This window comes from Neofelis nebulosa, chromosome 1 (genome assembly GCF_028018385.1).
Source record: "Neofelis nebulosa isolate mNeoNeb1 chromosome 1, mNeoNeb1.pri, whole genome shotgun sequence".
Lineage (NCBI taxonomy): Eukaryota > Metazoa > Chordata > Mammalia > Carnivora > Felidae > Neofelis > Neofelis nebulosa.
In genome coordinates this window covers 127565620-127588263 of record NC_080782.1, presented here as the reverse complement: position 1 = coordinate 127588263, position 22644 = coordinate 127565620, and the positions used below count along the sequence as shown (strand labels likewise).

The 22644-nt window shown below is 50.1% G+C and overlaps 1 protein-coding gene across 1 annotated transcript in view; it reads right to left on the bottom strand.

Annotated features, from left to right (window-relative positions):
- Nucleotides 1-5773: 5773 nt before the first annotated feature.
- The window catches only part of TRPC7 (transient receptor potential cation channel subfamily C member 7), a 140136-nt gene continuing 123265 nt past the window's right edge, over nucleotides 5774-22644 (bottom strand). Inside the window, exons 8-12 of the mRNA XM_058735948.1 lie at nucleotides 22048-22243; nucleotides 15920-16141; nucleotides 15194-15271; nucleotides 8632-8707; nucleotides 5774-6512 (exon numbers count right to left, since the gene is read on the bottom strand). Coding sequence (XP_058591931.1) covers nucleotides 6343-6512; nucleotides 8632-8707; nucleotides 15194-15271; nucleotides 15920-16141; nucleotides 22048-22243 — 742 coding nt within the window. The 3' untranslated portion in view covers nucleotides 5774-6342. The remainder of the gene's footprint in view (nucleotides 6513-8631; nucleotides 8708-15193; nucleotides 15272-15919; nucleotides 16142-22047; nucleotides 22244-22644) is intronic.

The following is a 22644-nucleotide window of genomic DNA, read 5'->3' as shown; positions in this document are numbered from 1 at the left end:
AGTCTGTGGCCTAGCTGCCGGGATTCATGGCACTCTGCATCATCTGTGCTCATGGAAGACAGAAGAATGCCCCCACATCCAATATTGAGTTGTCTCTATGTAACTCAGATAGTCCGTTTCCCCAGCCTATACCTACAACACAAGGCTGTATATTTCCCATTTGCGGCAGGAACCTCACCAGCTAGCACCTGATCATCCTCACAGTGTCTTCTGGTTATTTCTAGAATGTCTGAGTACTGATCCCCACCCCCAACAAGATGATACGTCTAGTGACCAGCTGATTGCCTTGTCCCCATTTCTGTGTTGCCCTCCTCAGTCTCCCCCACTACTTGCTGCCCGCACAGCCGTTGAGAGGTGCCTCACTGGGGCCCCATCCCAGAGGTGTCCAGGGTGCCAAATCTGCATTCTTCAGAGCTGGAGCCTGGGCAGAGCAGGGAGCACCCTATTCCACCAGTCCTGAGGTACAGGCATCGCTTGGGCCCCTGGCCAGCCCTCACGTCCAGTGTCTTGTAGATTTGCCCTTGATCAATTTAACCAGCTCGAGGCCATCACCTATGTCAGAACCTCACTGAATCTCAAGAAAAACAGAATGGTCAGTTTCTGGCCCAGCTCCTCTAACCACAGAAACACCAAACAGCCCCAAGGGGATGGGTGGGGCAAAGAAATCCTGTCATTTCTGTGTCCATCAGACTCTGGGAATGTAAAAGCTGTCCAGAAACTCCGTGCAGACCAGCTTCTTCAACAGTGGGGTTTATTTGCCTGCTGAGCTCAGGCGGCTTCTGGAACAGTTCCCCAGCTGTAAGGACGAGCTGCAGGAAGAAGGGCGCTAGGGGGACACCTTTCACCTGCTCCCTCCTCCCCTCCGCTACCTCCCCTCACTTCCTTCTTGCTGTCTCCTCCCCTCTCCTTTAATCCTCCTCTCTGGTTTCACTTCCTTCCCAGACACTCCCTGTCTGTGAGGCAAGGAGGGGTCCCCTGCTGCTGGCTCACACTCACATTCTCCTGTTCAGCAACCCCAGTAGGAAGAAATGACTTCTCTTTCTTGGTGTCTGAGTGTATGTGCATCTCAAGGCAGGAACGTGATTGCCCTGCTTGGGGCCATGGTGGTTTCTGGGGTGCTGGTTACTCTGGTTGGTTAAGTTGGGGTCAGGTGCCAGCCTCTGCCTGGGGTGGGGGGCGGTGGTGAATTGTGTTTCTACTCATGGGGCAGTGTGGATACAAAGCCTATGTGCCCCATGGCCGCCCCTCCCGCCCCCCTCACCCCTGCCTTCCCCCTGCTTGATCTGTGAGTTCACACAGATTTCGGGTGGGTGTGGCAAAGAGGGAAGTGTTGTCTACTCAGCGAGCGTCCGAATCTACACTCAGACATCTGAAAGTGTCTTGATAAACTTTTATTTGGATCTAAGTTGCTTTTTCTGCCTTCTGCTTACCAGCACGCTGCTGGGGCCAGTGGGTCACTGGCCCTGGTGTGTCTGGGGTCAGCACCACAGGACCCACGGGCCTCTTTGGTCAGTGGGCACAGCTGATGCTGGTCCCTGTCCAGACACAGCAGGTTCTGCTTGACCTGGTTCTTTCTTTTTCTTTTTTAAGTTTACTTATTTATTTTGAGAGAGAGAGAGAGAGACAGAGACAGTGACGGCGTGAGCAGGGGAGGGGGAGAGAGAGAGGGAGAGAGAATCCTAAGCAGGCTCTGTGCTGTCAGCGTAGAGCCTAACTCGGGGGCTCCATCCCACAAACCCTGGGACCATGACCTGATCCAAAATCTAGTCGGATGCTCCATTGACTGAGCCACCCAGACACCCCTCACCCAGTTATTTGTGACTCACTTGGAGGACAAGGAATCCACACTTTTGGACCATATTGTATTGCGAGTGTACTTTGCCCTTAATCAGGCAGGGGTGGGGGATGGTGTGGTGGGCAGCCCTTCCTTCTTCCTTCTCCAGCCTCCATGGACATGGATGGGGGGTGTCTGGGCTGGGACGAGGATGTGGCCTTCTAGTTGCCGGCCCCGTGTCTGTGGGCATGGAGTACTTTTCCTCCACCGGCAGGGCCAGGCTGCCTTGATCTTCAGTTCTCAGCACCAGGCCTCCTTCCCTGTCCCACCCCTGTTGCAGGGAGGCGTTTCTGGGTACGGGAGAGCCCTATGCTCCTCCAACGCCATTTCTTTCCAACTTTGTGATTTTTCCCTCAGTTGTCTCTCCCTTCCTTGAAGACTCAGGGCTCTGGAAACCCCACCCCGGACCCCTGTATTCATTACCTGTGTTTGGATCCTTCCTTCCCGGAAGCAGAGGGACTTCCCAGCTGCTTGACTGCAGTGGAGAAGCAGAGGGAGAAATCCCCAAGCAAAGAGTGGCTGGGGATTCCTCCGGGAAGAGCCAGCTCGGGCGGCCTCCGCTCCCAAGAGCTGGATGAGGCTGGGTCAGCCTGGGCCCTTGCTGTGTCTGCAGGCCAGGCCCAAGGGATTTTGTTGCCTGAGCTGATTTACATCCTGTGTCTCTCCTGGAGTCCCTTCCCTCTAGCACATTCACCCTCCTAGGGATGAGGGGAAGACACAGAAACAGAATGGGGGCGTTGCCTCCTTGCCTCTGAGGATCAGACTCCTAATTCCTGTCACTCTCTGGGAGCCTCCACCTCTACACTTTTCACAAGCCTTAATGAACCCTTTGAGGAGTGATGGGCCCGAGGCTGCTTATTTGTAACTGGACACCCAGTGCTCCCAGCAGGTCCCAGCATAGCAGGTCCCAGCAGGGCGACGAGTCTTGGCCTCCTGGGGGCAAGTGGACTTGAAGGTGTCCTTCCGGGCCTTCCCAGGCCAACGGCCATTTGGAGGGGCTTTCGCACAGCTGCCCCTCCATTAAGGAATGTGCCTTAGCCTGGTTGTGTCAGTCACTGTTTTGTCTTCCAGTCTTCATGGGAGGGAGGGAGGGAGGGAGGGAGGGAGATACTTTGACGGGCAGAGGAGGCAGGCTGTGCTTTCTCAAGTGTGTGAGCACACATCCTTTAGGAATAGCTCTGGGGACTAATTGGGGGTTTTGGTCCAGGATGTGTCACTAGGATTTGCCGAGTCGTCTTAGGAGCCATCAGAAGTGACAAGTTACTGGAGAACTCTCTGCTTCACCACTGGTTCCCCAGAGACCTGGATGGAGCCGCCACGCCCTCGCCCTGCCCATCCACCCCCCCCCCCCCCCCCCCCCCCCCCGCCACCTGGTCTGTGCTGTGATTGTCTGGTCCCAGCCCAGTCTGAAGCAGCTTCGTAGTAAGAGAGGGTACTGGAAGCTGGAGCTCCTTCCACGCTGTGACAAGGAGGGAAATAGCTGCAGTGTTTTGCTTGTCTGCACAGAACAATGGCTGGTGTTTCCTGTAAACTCACATTTTCAGAGCCCAGTGGCGCCATCTGAAGGGATTTTTGAAAACTGGGCGTAGCAATGATTCATGGAGTGGCAGCTCTCTGGCCCTGTGCCAGTGCACAGCGGGAATAAAACAGACCCACACCGCCTCATGGAACTTCCTGGCAAGCAGCGGAGACAGATGTTACAGGCATACATGAAAGTTACAGACTTCTATATGGATAGCTGTGCAGCATGCTCCAAGGGGATGGATAGGGTGCTTTGGGAAGTGTGCAAGTCTGGGGGTCTGTGGACTTTCCAGGGAGGGCCTGGGCCCTTTCTCCTCCCGTGTCTGTGAGCCCCTCTCTGACTCCATTTTTCACTCTCCTGTTTTATTTCTCCCACGGCTGCCTCCCTCATCTGGCTCATTCAACAGGAGCAAGGAGATGGGGGTGGGGGAGGGAGGTTGTCAGTGCCTGGAAAATCACTAAGCTTTTGCCACAGCTCCAGATGATAGGTCTGCCAGCCATCAGTTCCAAGGCCTCTCAACAGTTCTCCATGAGCCTGGGATCCCTCTCCTGTGCGACATCTACCCGGCAGCTCGGAATCCATTCTGGGACGGCCTTCACCCCTAAGATGTGGCATCAAAAACCTAATGGATGGTGCTAGTTTTCCTTTTCCGTTTTTAATTCCTTAGTGGGACTTGTTTTTCTTTATCTCCTGAAAGGGAGAATTTGAGGCTTAGGCTTGAAGGGGAAAGGGCACCCCAGGATTTTCAAATCCCAGGCAGGGTTGCCACCTGCCTCTGGTTGAAGGCAGATAGGGAAATTGAATAATGCATCTTCGAAGCGTTTATTAGCATTCTGATGAAGATAAGTGAGGGATCTGAAAGGAAATCTTCCAGAAGTGCTGGTAATTTGTCCCCTGGATAAATCAACTGCTCTTCTTACAAAGCACATCGGCTTTCTTAGTCGGAGTCCAGGCATAAAAAGGAGCCCCTTTGGATGCTTATGTGTTGCACCCCCAGTGGTTGACGAGGGACTCAGTACACATCTGCTGAATGATGTCGGTCATCAGCTGCAGGCTTTGAGGGGGCCATGGATGAGTATTTGGGGCACACTGCAGGTGTGCTCTCCAGAACAACACACCGTTACAAAGACAGGCACACAATATGCTGGGCACTTGAGGGGTTGCAGGGTTTTGGAGATCCATCTATGGCCCCTCGCAAGGACCCCAGGTGAACAGCTCCCAGACCGTAAACTTACAGTATGCATCAGGCACCTGTTTCCTTCTTGTTGGATGATGGTGCCAGGAAAGCTCAGGTGTGAAACCACATTTCAGGGCATCTTCTCGAGCCACTCATCTTGGCTGCCAGGGGCCCAACAAATGTGGGCTCCCCTACTCCATGCCCAGAAATTGGGAAAATCTGGCAAACCTGGGCCTGTATTCTTTATGGCAGCAGTGGGCCGGGCTAAGTGTCTGTGGCCCACTTTCAGTAGGGCTCAGCTGCCCTGTTTGTCATGGTCCACCCCATTGCCTCAGTGCTGGGACCAACCTCACTTTTATTTGGTGCTCCTGATCTGCTCTTTTCCTAGAGCAGCTGTTAAGTAAAATGTGTTTTATCTCTGAAGATGCACTCTATATCTTGAAACAGAAGCCCCCTCATACATATCCATGTATAAGAAACACCTGTGCGTACACACACACACACACTTAGCCCTTCCAGGGTATCTGCAAGGTATCTGAATTTGTGATCCTGAGCGTCTTTCTTCTCACAGGGTTGCTGTGAGGGTTCAGTGGATGGATGCGGGAGAGCTTTCAGCACAGTGCTTGGTACACAGCAAATGCTCACTCATTACATCTGGCTAGTATTACTTGTAAGGCCAGTGGCCTCTCCCTGAATCCAAGGGCATCTTCTCCAACCTGCTCTGAATGGGAGTTGTTTGGGACTAGGACTCCCTCTGGTGGCCGCTCTCTGCACTCACACTCAGGTCCCTCCCGAAAGGTGTGGGGGTGCGGGGTCAGGCACCCCTTCTCCTCCCACACAGGGAAAGAGGGTGAGAGGTGGGTGGGAGGAAATGTTTCACTTCCCTCACCATTCTCTTTACCTCCTTCCTGACATTGGTCAAGTTGGGGTCAGTAGGTCTGGGGATAGGAGGAGGGCTAGGAGGTAGGCGTTCTGGCTGCATGATCTTAGGGGATTGGTCCCTTCCCTCTCCACACCTGCCCCGTTCTCCTCCCAGAGAGGTGCTGGCCCATGGGCTTCCAAGGCCACCTCCAGACAGGCCACAGGATGGCAGGAGGGCGGCACATTGACGGAGGCTCCACAGGCTATTATGAGGTAATTTTATTTCTTTCCATTTTAGGTAAAAATAGTAAATACAAGATAATAAAGGTAAAAATACATCATTTGGATTTTGTTGTTCTCTAAACAGTGCTACCTACAGTACAATTTTTGATTTAGGATTTTTAATTTTTTTTTTTTTATAAACAAATAGAACTATTTTGCTATTAGGCTATCTGTGTTCTCATCTGGCACTTAAGAATAGATCACAGGTCACCTCCCGGTTCTGTTTGGATGTGATTAGGTGGTGGAAAGGGAGTGAGAAAGGGTGCATGGGATGAGGTGGTTTGTCTTCCTGGGACACAGACAGAGATGTGGTCCGTGTGCGGTGGGAGGGCATGTGTGTGCATCCAAGAAGGCCTCTTCCTGCGCTGGCCACAGGGACATGCGTCACTGTGACTGGACCAAAGATCTCACACGTGTCAGGGAGCGTTTCCTCCCCCTCCTCCTGTGCTGGCCTTTCTTACCCAACAGCCTAGATTCACAACAGTTCTGGGTCAAGGCAGGCTACTATACTGCACATGTCAGCGACTCTGCTCAGGACAGAGCCAATGGGTCCCCTTAGTGTCCTAGAGGAGTGGGCCCAGGACCCTTCCCCGCCAGGGCTGGTGGCTAGGAAATCCATCCTGGCCTGGGAATGCTGGTAGAAGTCACAGATGCCGATGCAGGCTGCTAAATGTCTTTGCCCTTGTTTACCCGCAGGTGGTCTTTGTTTAAATTCTTTCCAAATTTCTCACTGAGCTGTTGGATCAGGTCTGCCAGCTCACCGGTAGCTTGAGATTTCTCTTCCAGAAGCTCATAGCGCAGGCTGGAGATATCTTGCTTGATTTCCTTCAGTTCACCTGCAAGGACAGATGAGATTTTGGTCAGCATGAGCAGGCTGAAGGGGCGCCTTCCACATCAGTTTGGGGCATGCATCTTTCCAGTGTAATTTCAGGCTGCCCACTAAGGGCAGAGGTGAGGGCATGGGGGTTGTGTTTGGATCTAAGTAACACCCAGCTCCTACCACTGAAGGACACGTCCATCCATTTAAAACCTTCTTCTTCCCATTCCTGGTCAAGGTCTTTGTTAAGGGTTTCAGGTAGACAGAGGAGTCAAGGTCAGGTTGTGAATTCCTATTCTGGCACCTATTTCACATCATGATTGTTAGAATGTTGGTCTTGGAGCCATTAAAGGCAGATTTCAAGACTCTGAGCAACACCCTCCTTCACTGGGACAGTCGTTTCCACGATGTTCCATATTTTGTTCTGTCTTTATCTGCAGAGAGGAGAAATTCCCCAGCGTGAAGGGAATGGCTCAGCACAGTGCATGTGGCCGTGGAGCCGGGCAGGGACAGGGGCAGGGACAGGGTCCCCCGCACCATGCAGGCAGTACCACCCGGCAGAGGCCTCCTCCTCCTTCCATTGCAAGGGACCACCAGGTGGGAACTTGCACTCATTTCCACAGTGAACCATGTGGGCCAAAACCCCCCTGGGCTTGGGCTGTGGAACTCTTGTAGTTAGGAGGGCTCAAATGTTCTTTTCTGGTATTCCTATCTCTTTTCTCCTCACGTGTTGCATACGGAAAAGGCAAAGATCTTAAAGGTACAGTTTGGCCACTTTTGACAAATGCATACGTCCCCTAGTTCCTTTATGTTGGGTGCTTTACTGGAGCCCCAGCTGCACGGTACAACCCCAGTGGCCTGACGTTTGGCAGCCCCAACCTGTATAATCAGTTACATTCCTGTCAATCACAGCTGGCTGCCAGGCTGGCCGTTTTACGTTTCAGACCCATACGTAGGGGTGGCTGGATAGGCTCCCGCTCAGCCCCTAGGCAGTGTCAGCCCAGGAATGAGTTCAGCCACTGTTGATCTTCAGGCTGCATGCTGGATGGCCTCAGGATGAAGCAGAGGGTTACTTCATGACCAGGCTCTTTGGGTAGCCCCCGTGGCCCAAGGGAGGGCGAGACTTCATGCCTTTGTTCATGGAAGAGGCTGCTTCTAGGGAGCAGATCTGTCCTGTGTGTCTCATGAAGATTAATTACCTGGTTTAAGGTAGTTTGCTTTTCATTTAAAAGTAACTGCATTAAATGGACTGGAAAATAACCCAAACAGTGAATATGATGTAGTCTGCAAACTTCAGTGTGCATCAGAATGACCTGCTGCTTTTATCAAAATGCAACCCCCCCCGCCCTGCAAGTGCCCCCCCTTTCCCCTCCCCCCCCCCCACCCCCCACCAGAGATGCCCATGCATTAGGCCTGGGTGGGTTCTGGGATCTGCAGTGTTAACAAGTGATTCTGAGTTGGGGGATACTTTGAGCTCTCAGATTCTGAGAGCCTGGAAGTGAGACAGGGTAGTGGCAGGTTCTGAAAGTGGAGGGGAGGCCGCTAGCAGCTCTCTGTATGTGCACTCACAGAACGAGGAATTCTGGGCCATTTTGGAACTCATGGGACTCGAGGTGGGAGGCAGAATTATTACCAACCCCCTCCCCCACAAAAGGTGGCCAGGTCCTAATCCCTGGTGTCCGGACTATGTGTGATAACTTTATATGGCAAAAGGGAGCCGGGGTCACAAGTGTAATTAAGGTTACTCATCACCCAACTTTACATAGGGAGATTATTTTGGATTATCCAGTCTAATTGTGAGTCTTTAAAAGTGGAAGGGGAAGACAGAAGAGAGGGTTAAGAGGCAGGATGACAGAAGCGGAAGGAACATGGCAGCTGGAGAAGGGCTCAGTGCCCGGGGGGCTGGTTCTGAGATGAGGCGTCTGTATGCAGTCGGGCGTGGCCTCAGCCAGCAGCAGCCAGGGAACAGAGGCCTCCGCCCCACGGCTGCCTGGAAACTCCTTCTGCCCACACCCGAACCAGCAAGGCCTCGCCAGGGCCTCCAGACAAGCACAAAGCCCTACAGATGACACCTTGACTTTAGCTTGGTGAGGCCACGTCCCACTGACAGCCTGTAGGAAACCAATCCATTCGCTTACCTTCATTGACTTCGTCGTTTTCTCTATCCACCTGGGCCTTCAGGACGTATCTTTTAATGAGCCGTTTCATGATTTTCTGAAATGTGAACACAAGGAAAGGGTCACACAAGCCTGGCCAAGGACAGAAGCAGCCTGCCTGGTGTATTTGTGGCTCCTCTTTTCTGCAGAGTGCCCGGTCCGTGGCCGGGAGTCCTCCGGCACCTGGTGTCTCTCTTCTGAGGGTGCCTTGCCTGTTGGTGGAACCCAGGCTTGACTCTGTTTAACCTCTCCCCATAGCATGATCCTGTCCCTGGGGTGTAAGAACAGGACACTTAGTGGTGGCAGGCCAAGCCAAGGAGAGAGAGAGAGAGACGGAGAGGGAGAATGGGAGGGGGAGGGGGAGGGAGCGCCATCTAAAATGCATAGGTGCTGCTTGAGGGTCCTAAGCCCAACCCTACCCTCATCTTCTTTGTGACCTTAGCCAGTCATGTCCTCTCCTCAGGGCTTAGAGTCAGGACCAGGTTGGACAAGTCCACTGCACCTTGGAAAATTCCTACCAGAGGCAGAAACAGACACAGCCGGGCCTCGGGAGGTTTTGCCAAAACACCACTTCCTGAGATGCCACATGCCTGACGCTGGGCCGCTGGTCATGCTGGGGGAGACGGTTTGCGCCCTCAGCTGTCATGCATTATGCAGATATTGGTTCTTTAAGCAAATGAGGAGGTATGAGTAAACACTCAAGAGACACCCAGAATAGAGCCAAGTGTGAGAAAGACTCCAGGAGGTGAACTTTGGATTTTGCCAGCTAGTCGTTGGAGGCTTCCTGGGAGATCGCAGGATTTAGAAATACTCTGGTAGCTGACACTTCTGAATCTTGCACGAACTGAGCAGCTGGCAGAGATGGAGGGAGTCCCTGTTCCTGGCTCATCTGTGCCTGTGACTAGCTCACCTGCTCAGACCTGAGGACTCAGGGGAGAGAGGCAGTGTTTTTCTAGATGGAAGGGACCTGAATTCTGTCCCTAGCTGTGCTGTGTGTCATCAGGCAGGTTGCTAAGTTCTCTCCCTGAGACACCTGTAGGCCAGTGTTGCCTGTCCTCAGCCCTCGGGCTGGTGGTCCACTTGACTCTGCGGTTTGAGTAGTGACCTTATTTCTTGCCGAACAGAGAATGAGCAAGTTGCCTTCATGCTGCCCTCTGTCAGAGAGCCCTGGGTCTTGCCATGCTAGTGGTCAGGCTGCTAGGCTAGATTTCTCCTTGACATTCTCCTAGTCAGTAAGGCAGGTTGCCCAAGTTATTAAGAATATCTATGCCTTTTCTGGGACTCAGTAAGGTTCTTTTCACTTGGAATCGTAAAGCCAAAACAAAACCATCTTTATCCCGAGCCGGTCCTCGTGGGAAAAAGCACAAAACCCCAAAAAGCAGATACCCAAGTGTGTAAAATTCATACTGAATACAGAATTCAGAAGTTTTCTGCAAATTTTCAGGCTGAGGCAGGGCCAGGGGATCTAGTTAAAGTTTGTTTCTATTTTAAGGAAAACCTCAAGAATTAAGGGTTCTTTGGTTTCTGGATTCATCAATTGAAGAAGTTTTATACATAAGAGGGAAAAAGCGTTAAGCCCGAGACTGGAGGTGGAGAGTCTCTTTCTCATGATGTGCTGAGTGGAGTCTTTTCACGGCCATGGCAGTGATGACCGTCTTCCTGGCTTAGGGTGCACGCTGTGTTTTAGTACAGCACAACTCAACCCATTAGCTGAAAAGATTCCATGGTATGTTTATTATTAATACACAACGTGCCCCTCCAACTCCATTTGCTTTCAGTAGGTGAGACACTGCTCACAAGCCCCTTCACTGTGGAGTGGCCCTCTGGGAGGAGGGGAGAAGGAAGGGGTGAAAAAGAAACAAAGAAACAGACGTAGTGAGTATCTCCTACAGACCAGGAGTCCCCTTAGCCTCCTTGACAAAATGGCCCTGCTGAATCCTCCCAGAAACCCAGTGGGATCGGAGAGATTGTCTCCATTCATAGATGAGGACACCAAGGCTTGTGGAGCCAGGGGACTTCTCCTGGGTCATACAGCCCAGAAGCGAGATTCAACCAAAATGGAAACCAAAGCTGGGCCTTCTTCTACCCTTCAGGAAAAGGTTACGTGCATGATGCTTTGGGGGATGAGATGCAGGAAACTGGCTCCCACTGGTCGGTGGGGGTTTGGGCTGCTTTGAGGTACCCATTTGATCTTTAAAACAACAGTGTTCTAGGCAGGAGGAAGCCTCAGCTAGATTTTGGAGGACTGATGGCTTCGTTCAGTTGTTACCCCTTGGGATATTTGAATGAAAAATATTGCTGCCCTTGGGGAAGAAGGTCATCGGTATGTCATTGTCATGAATGCTCATGGCCCACTGTTGATCGCTGGCCTGCATAATGACCTAAGGTTTGCACATCTGTGGCTCCAAGGGGAGAGAAGCAAATGCTTGTTATTAAGCCTCTCACCACGCATCAGGATTACAGAGGCTTAATATGGAAGCAGAATCTCTCGAACATTGCAGACAGGCAGGGACCCTTTAACCTTCTTCCCACCCCCACTGCACACTCAGGAGTGACAGGTACCCAAAAGGAGAACAGTATGACCTGCTGAGCAACTGCTTAGACCCTGTGTCCTGATAAGCACCTGGTTTCCCCTTTGGGGTGTGCCTGTTGGACAGCCTGGGGTATGCAGGAATGACATGCCAGGCTTATCCCCAGAAACGCCAAAGTGGTTAGAAGGTGCCCATCTATGTAACGTGGATGCTACAGAGGAGATCTGTTTTCAGGGAAGGTGGACACTAAAAGTCTCCCCTCCTTCACTGTGTAGGGGGAAAAGGAATGTTCCTTTGCTGTGGGTTTTGAGATGTCTCCTTGCTCTCTTTCACAGAGTTCTTTCACTTCAAGAAGATAATAAACTTTGCCCAAGTTAATGAATCCCGGTCAGTGATGACTCTGCCCACCTTGCCCTCCTGCCCTTAGCAAGTGCTGGGGATGAGTATATGTAGTGCCATGACACTTGAGGGGATGCGAAGGAGATGGACAGTAGGTCAGAAGGGTTATGACACTGAGACCCACATCCAGGGAAGGAGCCACACAATTCTCCGCCCCCCGCCCCCCACATTCCTGGGGCCCAAATGGCCTCTCCATGCTGCCGGTGCTGGGGAAACAGAAAGCCTTTCTGCAGAAGAGACATGTCTCTGCACAGCACGGCCAGGGCAGTTAAAGATGTAAACGAAGGGCACATATACGGTACGTCGAAGATGGTACATGAAGCAGAATCCAGAAGGAAGTAGTGGTGCCACTCAGGAAAAGAGAAATCGAGGGACGCTTGGAAGAGAGGGGCAAAATGGATCCTAGGACATGTCAGTTATTAAAGCGGGATCTAGAAAAGGACCCAGAATATGGAAAAGAGGAGTCCCCACTGGTTTGGGGAAGGGCTTGCATCACAAACCCTGGGGTTTGCTTGACTTACAGACTACGCCTGGATTCTGCGGTTCATTTGGGATGCGGCTTGTTTGCTTTGCCCGTGATGGAAATGTACCTCTCAGAGTGTGAGTGTCTGTGTCTGCACACGCCCCAGCAAACAGACACCCTGGATGGTGTTACGGGTCACAGAGTCACTTTGACAGGAAGCACACTCTGACCCCCTCGCCGGTATCTTGGTTTTGTGTCACTGTTTAGTTCCATAGGAGCCCAGATGGGAGAAAAACCAAAACGACACATTGCAAAAGCAAGGGACTAGTCTAGCAATCAGAAGCCTGGATGCCTAAGTTACAGCACAGCGAGCCTCTGCCTTCCCTACAACAGAGAAACCCCCAGAAGTTGAAGGATTGACACGCTTAACGGAAACACCTCAAGGACTAAGTTTGAACACTCAAGCGGATCTGCTGAAGAGACACAAAGGCAATGGTTTAAAAACCCCACGTGTATGAACGACGGGGCTTTTGTCTTATTGGGAATGCTAGAGAATGACTCTGAACCATGACCGTGTAAGACACGGACAGCACACGTCCTCAGTGAGGTGTCTGCTCTGGGTGCGGCTGGGACGGTAAGAAAGAGGAAGTGTACTTGGGCTCCTTCTGATCTCTGCACCTTTGGCAGTTGCTTTGGGAAGAAAGCAGTGCAACTTGGAAGTCTACCAACGGGCCCAAGAACACAAAAGAGGCTTTGTCAGACCCTTGCCCCAATCTTTCATGCGAGAACCTCCTCCTCTACCTTGCCTCCTCCCCTTCACCCCTCCACAGATGGCTGCTGGCAGGCAGGACAGGTTCTCAGCAAGGCCTGGGCACCTAGGAAGCGTGATGTAGTAACGGAGGGGTGCCATTGTGAGTCACATAGTTCACCCAGCTGTGGACCTTTACCACTGAGCCTTAGTTGTCTCATCTGATAAATGGGTTTAGAGATACTGCCTCTCTCACCAGCATATGGTGAGATTACACCCAGGCTAGTGTCTGGCCTCTGCCCCTCCTTCATGCTGTCTCTTGCTTCACTCCTCCTGTCTGAGCAGATGATGGCTCAGGAAGGTGACCCGACTGCACCTTGCAGGGCTGAGCAAAGGGTGCATGTGCAAATACAAAGTGCTCTCTGTTTCCCTTTACTTGCCTCCCAGCCCCGTCCCTCTGATGCTCACTGGCCCTGGTTTTCCTTTCTTCTTTTCTGTGAAAACTGTTTGAATAAGTAGCCCCGGGCTTTTCTTGGTGGATTCACAAAATACAGGATGAGCAAGCTGTCCAGGGTCATCAGTAGCCCAAAGCTGAATACCACCAATCTTTGTAATCCCGAGCAGGAAGCTCTTGGGGACATTGAAAGCAGCAGGGACTCAACCAGTGATGAGGGAAGATGGGAACGAGATCTCTCTGAGGCTGCTTTTGAAAACAGTCTTGCTCATAAAGGATTCATTCTGGGTACAGGACGTTTCACCAGGTAATCAGTCTTCCTTTATCTCTGCAGCTGATTCTGCCCGAAACCCATCAGAGATTTGACCCTAACCCATTAGGGTTTTCTATCTCTTTTGGGGCACAGATAATCTATACTTTTCTCTGAGAAGCTGGGAAATAAAAATCCTTCCACTGACCAAAGGGTTGGTCCTGTAAAATAACTCAAAGAAGATCAAACTGGTCAGGCCCAATTTTGTACATGATTAAATACAAGATTTGCCCATTTCCAGTTTTTAGCCCATGTCATCTCATAAAACTGTAAGTACTTTGAAGGATGAACCATTCCTTAATTGTGCCCTTAAATCCTCCTACCTGCACAGCTGGCTCTGAAATATGGGTGGAGATACAATTAGAGATCTGTGGCTGGAAGATGCTATGTCGAAGTCTAATTGCTCCCTCTGGGATGGTGGGCCAGGGACATAGCTCCTCGGCCCCGGGAATACTCAGGACAGCTTCAAATTTACCTCTGATCAGAACTGATCAGCATGGATAAAACTGCTGATCTCTGAGAAGGGGAAGACAGGAAAAGAATGGCCTGTACTTTTATAATCAATAACCTGTAGTTAGCATTTATCACTGGCTCATGGGCTGATTCAAACAGATACAGAGATGTGGCGTTAATTTCCAAAAGCAGTGCAAAGGGTTGCAAGCATACAAAGTCTTCTAAGGTTTATGTATGAGAACAGACTTGGGCAGGCTGGTGGTCTTAGGTCAGGTGACCCCTGTGTCCACCTGGTTGCTTAAGACAGATGGCTGGGAGTCACGCGGGATACCCCCCATCCCTGCAGATACGCTTCAGGTCCCATTGCCTATATGTCCGGAACATAGACTGAATCTGTCTACTTTCCTCCATCACCCTACTCACAGCCAGTCCAAGCCCCCCTCCCTTGCACCTGGATGACTGGCCCCTGCCTGCTGAGCTCCAGCTGCTCTGGACTTGCCAAGCTTCTCTCCTCTGGCTTTTTTTTTTTTTTTTTAAGTTTATTTTTGTTTATTTCAAGAGAGAGAGAGCAAGTGGGAGAGGGGCAGAAAAAGGAGGAGAGAGAGAATTCCAGGCTCTGTGCTGCAAGCACAGAGCCCAATGCAGGGCTCGAACCCATGAATCGTGAGATCACGAACTGAGCTGAAAGCAAGCATTGGACGCTTAACCGTCTGAGCCACCCAGGCACCTGCGTCTCCCCCTCTGGCTTTTGCTGATGCCTTTCCTGTGCTTGGGAGGCCCCACATGCCTGCCTCCTTAACTATGAGGTCTTAGCTAAGTGTCCTGTCCTTGAAGATGCCTCCTCTGATAACTACACCAAAGCAGGGGCTCCCTTTTTTTCCCCTCTGTTTTCGCACCAGATTGTTTTCTTCTTTCTACTTTTATCAAATTGAAGTTACATATTTACTTGTGTGTTTGCTTGTTCCTTGTGTCTATCCCTCACTGGGCTGGAAGTGCCGCTATGATAGGAGCCTTGTCCTCGTCCCCAGTGAGTAGTGCAGTGCCTCTCATGGAGCTGCCACTCAAATGCATATTTGCTGAATGAAGGGAGAAATGAAGCTGTGTTCTGGGGGGCTGACAGCCATGTCGCTAAATCCATGTCTGGATGGAGTCCACTTCTCCCCGTACCTGGGAGAGGTGTGGTTACCTGGTATCTGGTGGGCTTGCTGAAACTGTTATTTGCTGTTAGGTTTTCAGAATTCCTTGTGCCAGCCTGGTAGCGAGTCTTCTGGGGGGTGGGGGGTGGGAAGAAAGAACAAATACATAATAAATAATACATACACACATATGTTCAAATAACACATATGACACACATATATGAGGCTGTGTCTAAAAAGAAGCTGATATGCCCACTGCTACTAGGTTGCCTGGAACACTGTTCTTGGGACTTGAGTTCTGTAGGATGACAACAGCTTACGGAATATAGTTTGGTCAACTTTGGGAAGCAGTGAGTTAAAGCCGCAGGGGGTGTCTTTGCTCGGGGATTTCTCAGAGATTTTAATATGCTCATAAACATTGAGAGTCTCCAGGAGGGGGAGATAATGGCAGGGAAGCTTTCTTCCAGGGATCATTCTCTTCCCATTTCTGGGAAGAGCTGTTGCTCCCTGGGACCCTCTAAGGCGCTCCCTCTGTGGGGGGCACGGCTCAGCAAGGCAGCTTGCTCAGCCCCTGCGGGGCACATCTGCAGGGCGCTGTGGGGAGAAGGGCAGCTGCCACGGGCATTCTCTGTGCTGCTGTGCCAGCCTGTTCTGAACAGCGCGGGCCCCTCTCTGACTTCCCTCATCTCAGGGGCACCTGCGCCGATCAAGCACACACACCTTCCGCCTCCCCCTCCTGCGACCTTCTCTTGCCCCATAAACCCCGCGCTACCTACCCTGAATTTGGAATTCAGCATGCCCATTTCAAGGTCATTTTCACAGCTTTTGGCCTTAGATTTGCAGAGTTTTATGAGGCACATCTTGATTCTCATTATGAGATAATAAAATGATTTAGGACTTGGCACAAGATTGAAAGGAGCAGGTAGAGTTCTTCCTTCATCAAAGTAAGACAGCCAGAGCTTTGCCCTGGCAAATTTCCACTCCACATCTGCGTCCTCCTGTGGGACGAGGGAAACGACACAACATCAAAGGGCACGATTTCACATCAGAGTTCAGTGTGATGAGTGGGGATGCAGTCTACGCATTATGACAGCAGATTCCTTTCTTCCTTTCCTTCTTCCCTTTCTTTCTCTTTCTCTCTTCTTTCTCTCTCTTTCTCTTTCTTTTTTATTCCTTTTCTTCTTCCCTTCCTTTCCTTTCTGTTTCTCTCTTTCAAGTTTATTTATTTTGAGACAGAGGGAGAGAATCTGTCTCTTATGACATTGTGACAGCAGATTCCTTTCTTCTTTCCTTCTTCCCTTCTCTTTCTCTCTTCTTTCTCTCTCTTTCTCTCTCTCTCTCTCTTTATTCCTTTTCTTCTTCCCTTCATTTCCTTTCTGTTTCTCTCTTTCAAGTTTATTTATTTTGAGGCAGAGGGAGAGAATCCCAAGCAGGCTCCCCACTGTCAGCACAGAGCCCAATGTGGGGCTTGATCTCATGAACTGGTGACGGCAGATTTCTAAACAGGACTCTGACTGATATATCTGTGGATGTTCTCCTTCTTTACAAAGATGCAAGATGGGGCATTTGCTCTTGCTAAAACCATGTGAAATTAGTTATTCCTAACAATCTCTGCCTAACTCCTCAGGACTTAGTGCTGAAAACCTCAGCCTCTTCATACCTCCTTGACTCTCCACTGGGAATTTTCACAAACATTCTCCAACTTGCCACTAACCAGAGAACTTTTCTCACTGCCAATTAATCTCATTATCCATTAACATTTAGAGCTCTGCTGGATTCACAGTCCACCACAGCATCAAGGTGTTAATATTTTGGAGCATTGCTGCCCAGTGGAAATATAATACTGAGCCATGAAGGTGAACCACCTAATTAAATTTAAATTTTCTAGTAGGCACATTATAAAAAGTAAAATGGAACAGGTGAAATTAATTTCAGCAATACATTTTATTTGATCTAGCAGATCCAAAATGTAACCCCTTCAGCAGGTAATCATTATAAAAATTCTTACTGAGGTAGTGCACATTTTTATTTCATATTGAGTCTTTGCAATCATTGTATATTTTGTACTTATAGCACATGTCAGTTTGGACCAGCCACGTTTCAAGTACTCAGCAGACACAGGTGGTGAACAGCTCCCATGTTGTATTGTACCGCTGTGTACTTATTAGAAACCATATGGCTTACCGGTCAAAGTGCTGCCACAGAGGATGTTGAGAGATTCTGCATATGTAATTCAAGAGAAACAGACCTGACTGGAGTTAGCAGGAGGCAGTCTGGCCGTGCTGTCTGGTGGTGGCGATAGTTTAGACCCCCAGATCGATTCTGACTTGGTGTCAATCCCGGAATGCTGAGTAGGCCCTCCAAGAGGTAGCAGGTGTTTTTATTTATTTATTTATTTTTTTATTGTATTTTATAGGCAGGCTCTTTGGGCCTCTGTCCCAGTGGGGCAGTCTGAGAGTAGGAAAGAGGCATGGAATTTGGAGTCACATGCGCCTGGGCCCACAAGCCCATACTAGCTGCAGGACCTCAGCAAGAGCTCCGTCAGTAGAGGGAGATAATGCCGCCTCCCTCACGTAGCCCTGAGATTGACATCGAATATGTGCTCCGTGAGGGGTGGGTTCCTCTCCGCACAGACGCTCGCTATGCTTCTCAGGACGGTGAGCCTACCAGGGGCCCACATGAGGCTGCCAGGAGGTACCACATGCTTAAGGCTATCACCTGCAGGCTTGGCCGTTTTGTTTGCTTTGGCTGAGAACCCATCAGCAGCTGGCCTGGTCTATGGGACACATCATATTGGAGTCTTTTAGACTGGAAGTTTCGTGAGGCCAGGGCTTGCTCCCGGCCTCTGCTATATGACAGAGAGATGTGACAGGGACACCTGACTTGAGAGGAAGGTTGGTATAGCGGCGACAGCAAAGGGTCTGGAGCCTGCCTGGGTTCCAGCCCTGCCTCTGTTCCTCCCTAGCTCTGCAGCCATGGTGGCATGGCTGCTCTGGGCCTCCGTTTCCTCATCTGTAAAATGGGGATAAAAATGCTTACCTCATAGGTCATTGTGAGAGTTACTTCAGGTCACACAGGAGGACCGCTTAGTGTCTGATATTAGCACGCCCTCAGGAAGTATTATTTTTATTCCCATAGCTTAACACAGTGCCTAGTGTTCAGCCTTGAGTCGTTCAGCAGACATGTATCAAGTACCTGCTATGTGGCCAGCATAGACTAGGTATGCACTGGGGTTGAAGTCCTTCCGTGCCGTCGTGGATTACGTGCTCTGGCCCATGACATGATTATGTTGAACTACTCATCCCCTGGTCTTTCCCCTGGAGTTGTGCTAACGGCTCAACTGCAAGGGATGCTGCATGTAGGGCTCCAGAACCGGCCCCGGGGTCGGGGAGGCTGCCTGATGGCTGGTATTGGAGCTGGGCTCCAGGGGGTGAATAGTTCTCTACCAAGTCGGGTGTGCGTTGGGTGGGGGTGGAGAAGAGTGGGAGTTAATGAGTAGAGAAGGCATGAGGAGTGTAAACAGCTTTTCTGAGAAAGCTGCCAGGAAAGAGCAGGAGAGAAAGAGCTGGAAAGCAGGATGGAGGGAGGATTTTTTTGGTTACTTTTTTTAATTTTATGATCCAGAGTCTCATTTAAATGCTGACAGGAAGGGCGAAGATATGCGTGGAGCAGGGATGAGTGCATTGGTGGCCCCTGAGGAGGCAAGAGAGAGGGCAGGGAGCCAGGGCATGCAGGCAGGGCAGCTCGGATGGAGAAGGCCTCTCTCTCAGTCACAGGAGGGCAGGTGGGGGCATGGCAGGTGTAGAGGCAGGCGGGTCAGCGGATTTGGAGAGTAGGTGTTTGAGATCTGTTGACCGAGTAAATAAGTGTTCTTGTGGAAGGATTCACAAATTTATACCTCATCAAAGTTCAGCGTGACCATGAACACTGGGCAGCGTCTAGTGGCCTCGTTCTATGTCTCAGGGTCCTTGTCCACACACCACCGGCAGGCTGGGAGGGCACAAGCGCTCTCCCCTGAGGAGAAGCGCAGAGCCCCGAGGGGAGGTGTGGGCTGCAGTGAACCGTGACGCAATGCGGTGCTGGGGTAACTGGACGTGACAAGCCCACGTGACATCATGGCTCTGCCCACCCCGCCCCCAACTAGTGGGCGTCTCTCCACACTGAGCCACAGTGATTTACGTGCCACATTTGTTTGGACCAAAGCATGGCGTGCTTGTTAGGATGGAGTACAATGCCCAGGGTGAGTGGTACAGAGGTCTGCACGTTCTCTAGGTGCCATGTGGTTTCTCTTACATATGGGGAAACTGAGGCCCAGAAGGGTGAGGGTGGGGGCTGGTTAGCAACAGCTCATCCACGTAAGAGACCAAATATGTACACCATTAAAAAAAGATGTTTGTCCAGGGATACAGTGCTGCATTTTCCCGTGGGTGGCAGCGGGGGGAGTGGGGAAGAGACTAGGGTTCATGCTGGCTCACCTCTTCCTCTTACCTCTTCCTTCTTCTCCTTGCACAGCCTGCCCTCCTGTAGGCCCAAAATACCACATTGTTTCACCCTTCCCTCCTTGGCACATGTTCCTACTGTTCAGAATACTCTGTTTTGGACTGTGTGTGTGTGTGTGTGTGTGGGGGGGTGTTATGAGCCAAATGCGTCCGCTAAAATTCATATGTTAAAGCCCTAACCCCAGTGCCTTAGAATGTGCCTCGACTTGGAGACAGGGCTTTTACAGAGGTGAGTAAGGTTCAATGACATTGCTAGGGCGGGTCCTGATCTAACATGACTGGTGTCTTACCAGGGATGCTTACACAGACAGGAACGGCCCTTTGAGAACACCAGGAGCAGGCAGCCCTCTGCAAGCTGAGGAGAGAGGCCTTGGAAAAAACCAACTCTGCCAACATCTTGCTCTTGGACTTTGAACCTCTAGAACTGTGAAGAAATCGTTTCTGTGTTTCACCCCCTCAGTCTGTGGTATTTTGTTATGGCAGCCTAGCAAATGAATGCATGGAGGTCTTTAATTATTTTCTGTGTGGAGAAATACACTAATACTTGTCTTATACAAGGCTTGAGTACACAGGTATATATCAGGCAGATGTGACAGTCCCCTTCCAATCTCTCTCCTTTTCTTCCTTCCCCCAGAGGATGCCCTGGGTCAGGAGTGTGCTACTTTTTCTCTACCTTTCTCTGCTCTTTCTTTCTCTCTTTCTTTTTTTTTTTTTTTAATGTTTATTTTTGAGAGAGAGACAGAGCGTGAGCAGAGGAGGGGCAGAGATGCCCTCTCTTTCTTTATATGCGTTCGTATTGTTATGTAGATAAGATTTTCCTACCTGTATTTTTCTACAACTTGCGCTTTTTCCCCACTTAACAATATCATAGAGATTTTGTCTTGTCAGCACAAACAAGTTTTTCTCCTTGTATATACAGTGTTCTGAAGTCTATACTGTATCAGAGGTTATTTATTTATTTATTTATTATTTTTTTTTTCAACGTTTATTTTTGGGACAGAGAGAGACAGAGCATGAACGGGGGAGGGGCAGAGAGAGAGGGAGACACAGAATCGGAAACAGGCTCCAGGCTCCGAGCCATCAGCCCAGAGCCTGACGCGGGGCTCGAACTCACGGACCGCGAGATCGTGACCTGGCTGAAGTCGGACGCTTAACCGACTGCGCCACCCAGGCACCCCTGTATCAGAGGTTATTGAAACGCTCTGATGTTGATGGGCTATGTCCACGTTTTCCCTCCAGTGAACATCTATTAAAATCGTATTTCTGCGTGGATCTATTCCTCGAACTGGAATTGTTGAGTCAATTCAAAAGAGGTTAGTGTGTTTCATTAATTTTTAGCTTATTTATTTTATGTTATAGTAAGTAAAACAATAATAAGATTCCTGCCCCCCAGCTACCGCCTCTCAGCAGGCATCCCCCGCTATGCTTGGTCTGGGTACCTTTACAGGCTTCTTTTTCAAATGCTTACCCAATTACAAATGAGCACGGATGCCCTTTTCTTCCTTTCTCACACAGTGAAAGCGCACTACAAACATTGTCCTGCAACTTGATTTTTTTTTTACTTAGTGCTATAATTTGCAGGTCTTTCCCCATCCGTCTATACAGGGAGATCATTTTCGTTCTTTCTACAAGCCACACAGCATCCTGCTGTTCAGATGCATCATAATCCACTTCTCTAGATTCCTGTTAATGCTCATTTGTTTGTTTTTAACTTCTTGCTCTTCCCCAAAAGGCAGCAATCACTAGCTTACGGTGTGTGCCTTTTAGATTTTGATAAACCGCCTCCTCTGATACATTCTCTGCACTCCCTTAGCTATCTGGAAAAACTGTATTAGTCCTCGAATGGCCTTCACGCATCATCTCTGGAAGCTTTTCTGCTGCCGATCTCGTGCCCCTGGTAAGACTTCTCTGGGTGTGCGGGGCCCAGGACACTGCACTTTGTTGACTGACATATCTGGTTTTCTCAAAGGACAGAGTTCTTAGAGGGCAGGGACTGTCTTAGTTGTCTGTGTGTCACCAGTACCTAAGCACAGGCATTTCATACAGTAGGCATTTAATAAATAATATGTGAGAGGCAGAGGGAGTGTTGGCTAAAAGATACAGTCATTCCAGTTTGCCATGGGCCTCCTGCATGCTGTCCTGAGGGGACACGTGAAAGAGGGAAGCTTCAAGACCCTGATTCTTCCCGCCCTTGTTGGGCCACTTTATGTGTGGTGGCCACCCTGCCACGTGGCAGGTTGATCGAAAGAGCTCCTTGGAGCCCCGTGGGAAGAATGCTGGTCATTTGCTGTTCCAGCTTCACATGTAATAACTCACGGGCTTCTAATATCATTACCCTCACTGCGGCAAACAGCCACGCAAATTAAACCAAAGGGTAGAGAACAGTTTCACTTAGCTGGTCTTACCTCAATTTCCTGATACGAGTTGTTGATCATGGCTATTAGCATATTGAGCAGCACGACCACCATGGTGACGTTATAAACGCCGTAAAGAACGTAGCCGATGTTCTCGATGAATTTGTGGTCGTATTTCAGCACCACCGAGATGACTTCAGACAAGCCAAAGATGGACCAAAATAAGGTTTTAAAACTTTCTTCAACCCTGTAATGAAAGACAGTCTCTTCAGGCAGTTCTGCATCTGCTAACACTCTTTGCACAAAAGTTCCCGTCACCCAGACTTTGGTGGTTATCCCGGAGTGGGGCTGGGCTGGCTGGTGGAGACAGGTCTTCTGAAATAATAGCAGGTTCAGATTTCTAAGAAGACTTTGACAAAAATATTATAAAGGGCAGTCTCTTTCTTTTCCATTCAGTCCATCTCTTGGGACTCTGGGCTATGGTATTGTTTTAATCTTGCAAGTAATTAAACATTTTTTTAAAGTTATTTTAAAAAATTTTTTTAACATTTATTTATTATTGAGAGACAGAGGCAGACAGAGCATGAGCAGGGGAGGGGCAGAGAGAGGGGGAGACACAGAATCCGAAGCAGGCTCCAGGCTCTGAGC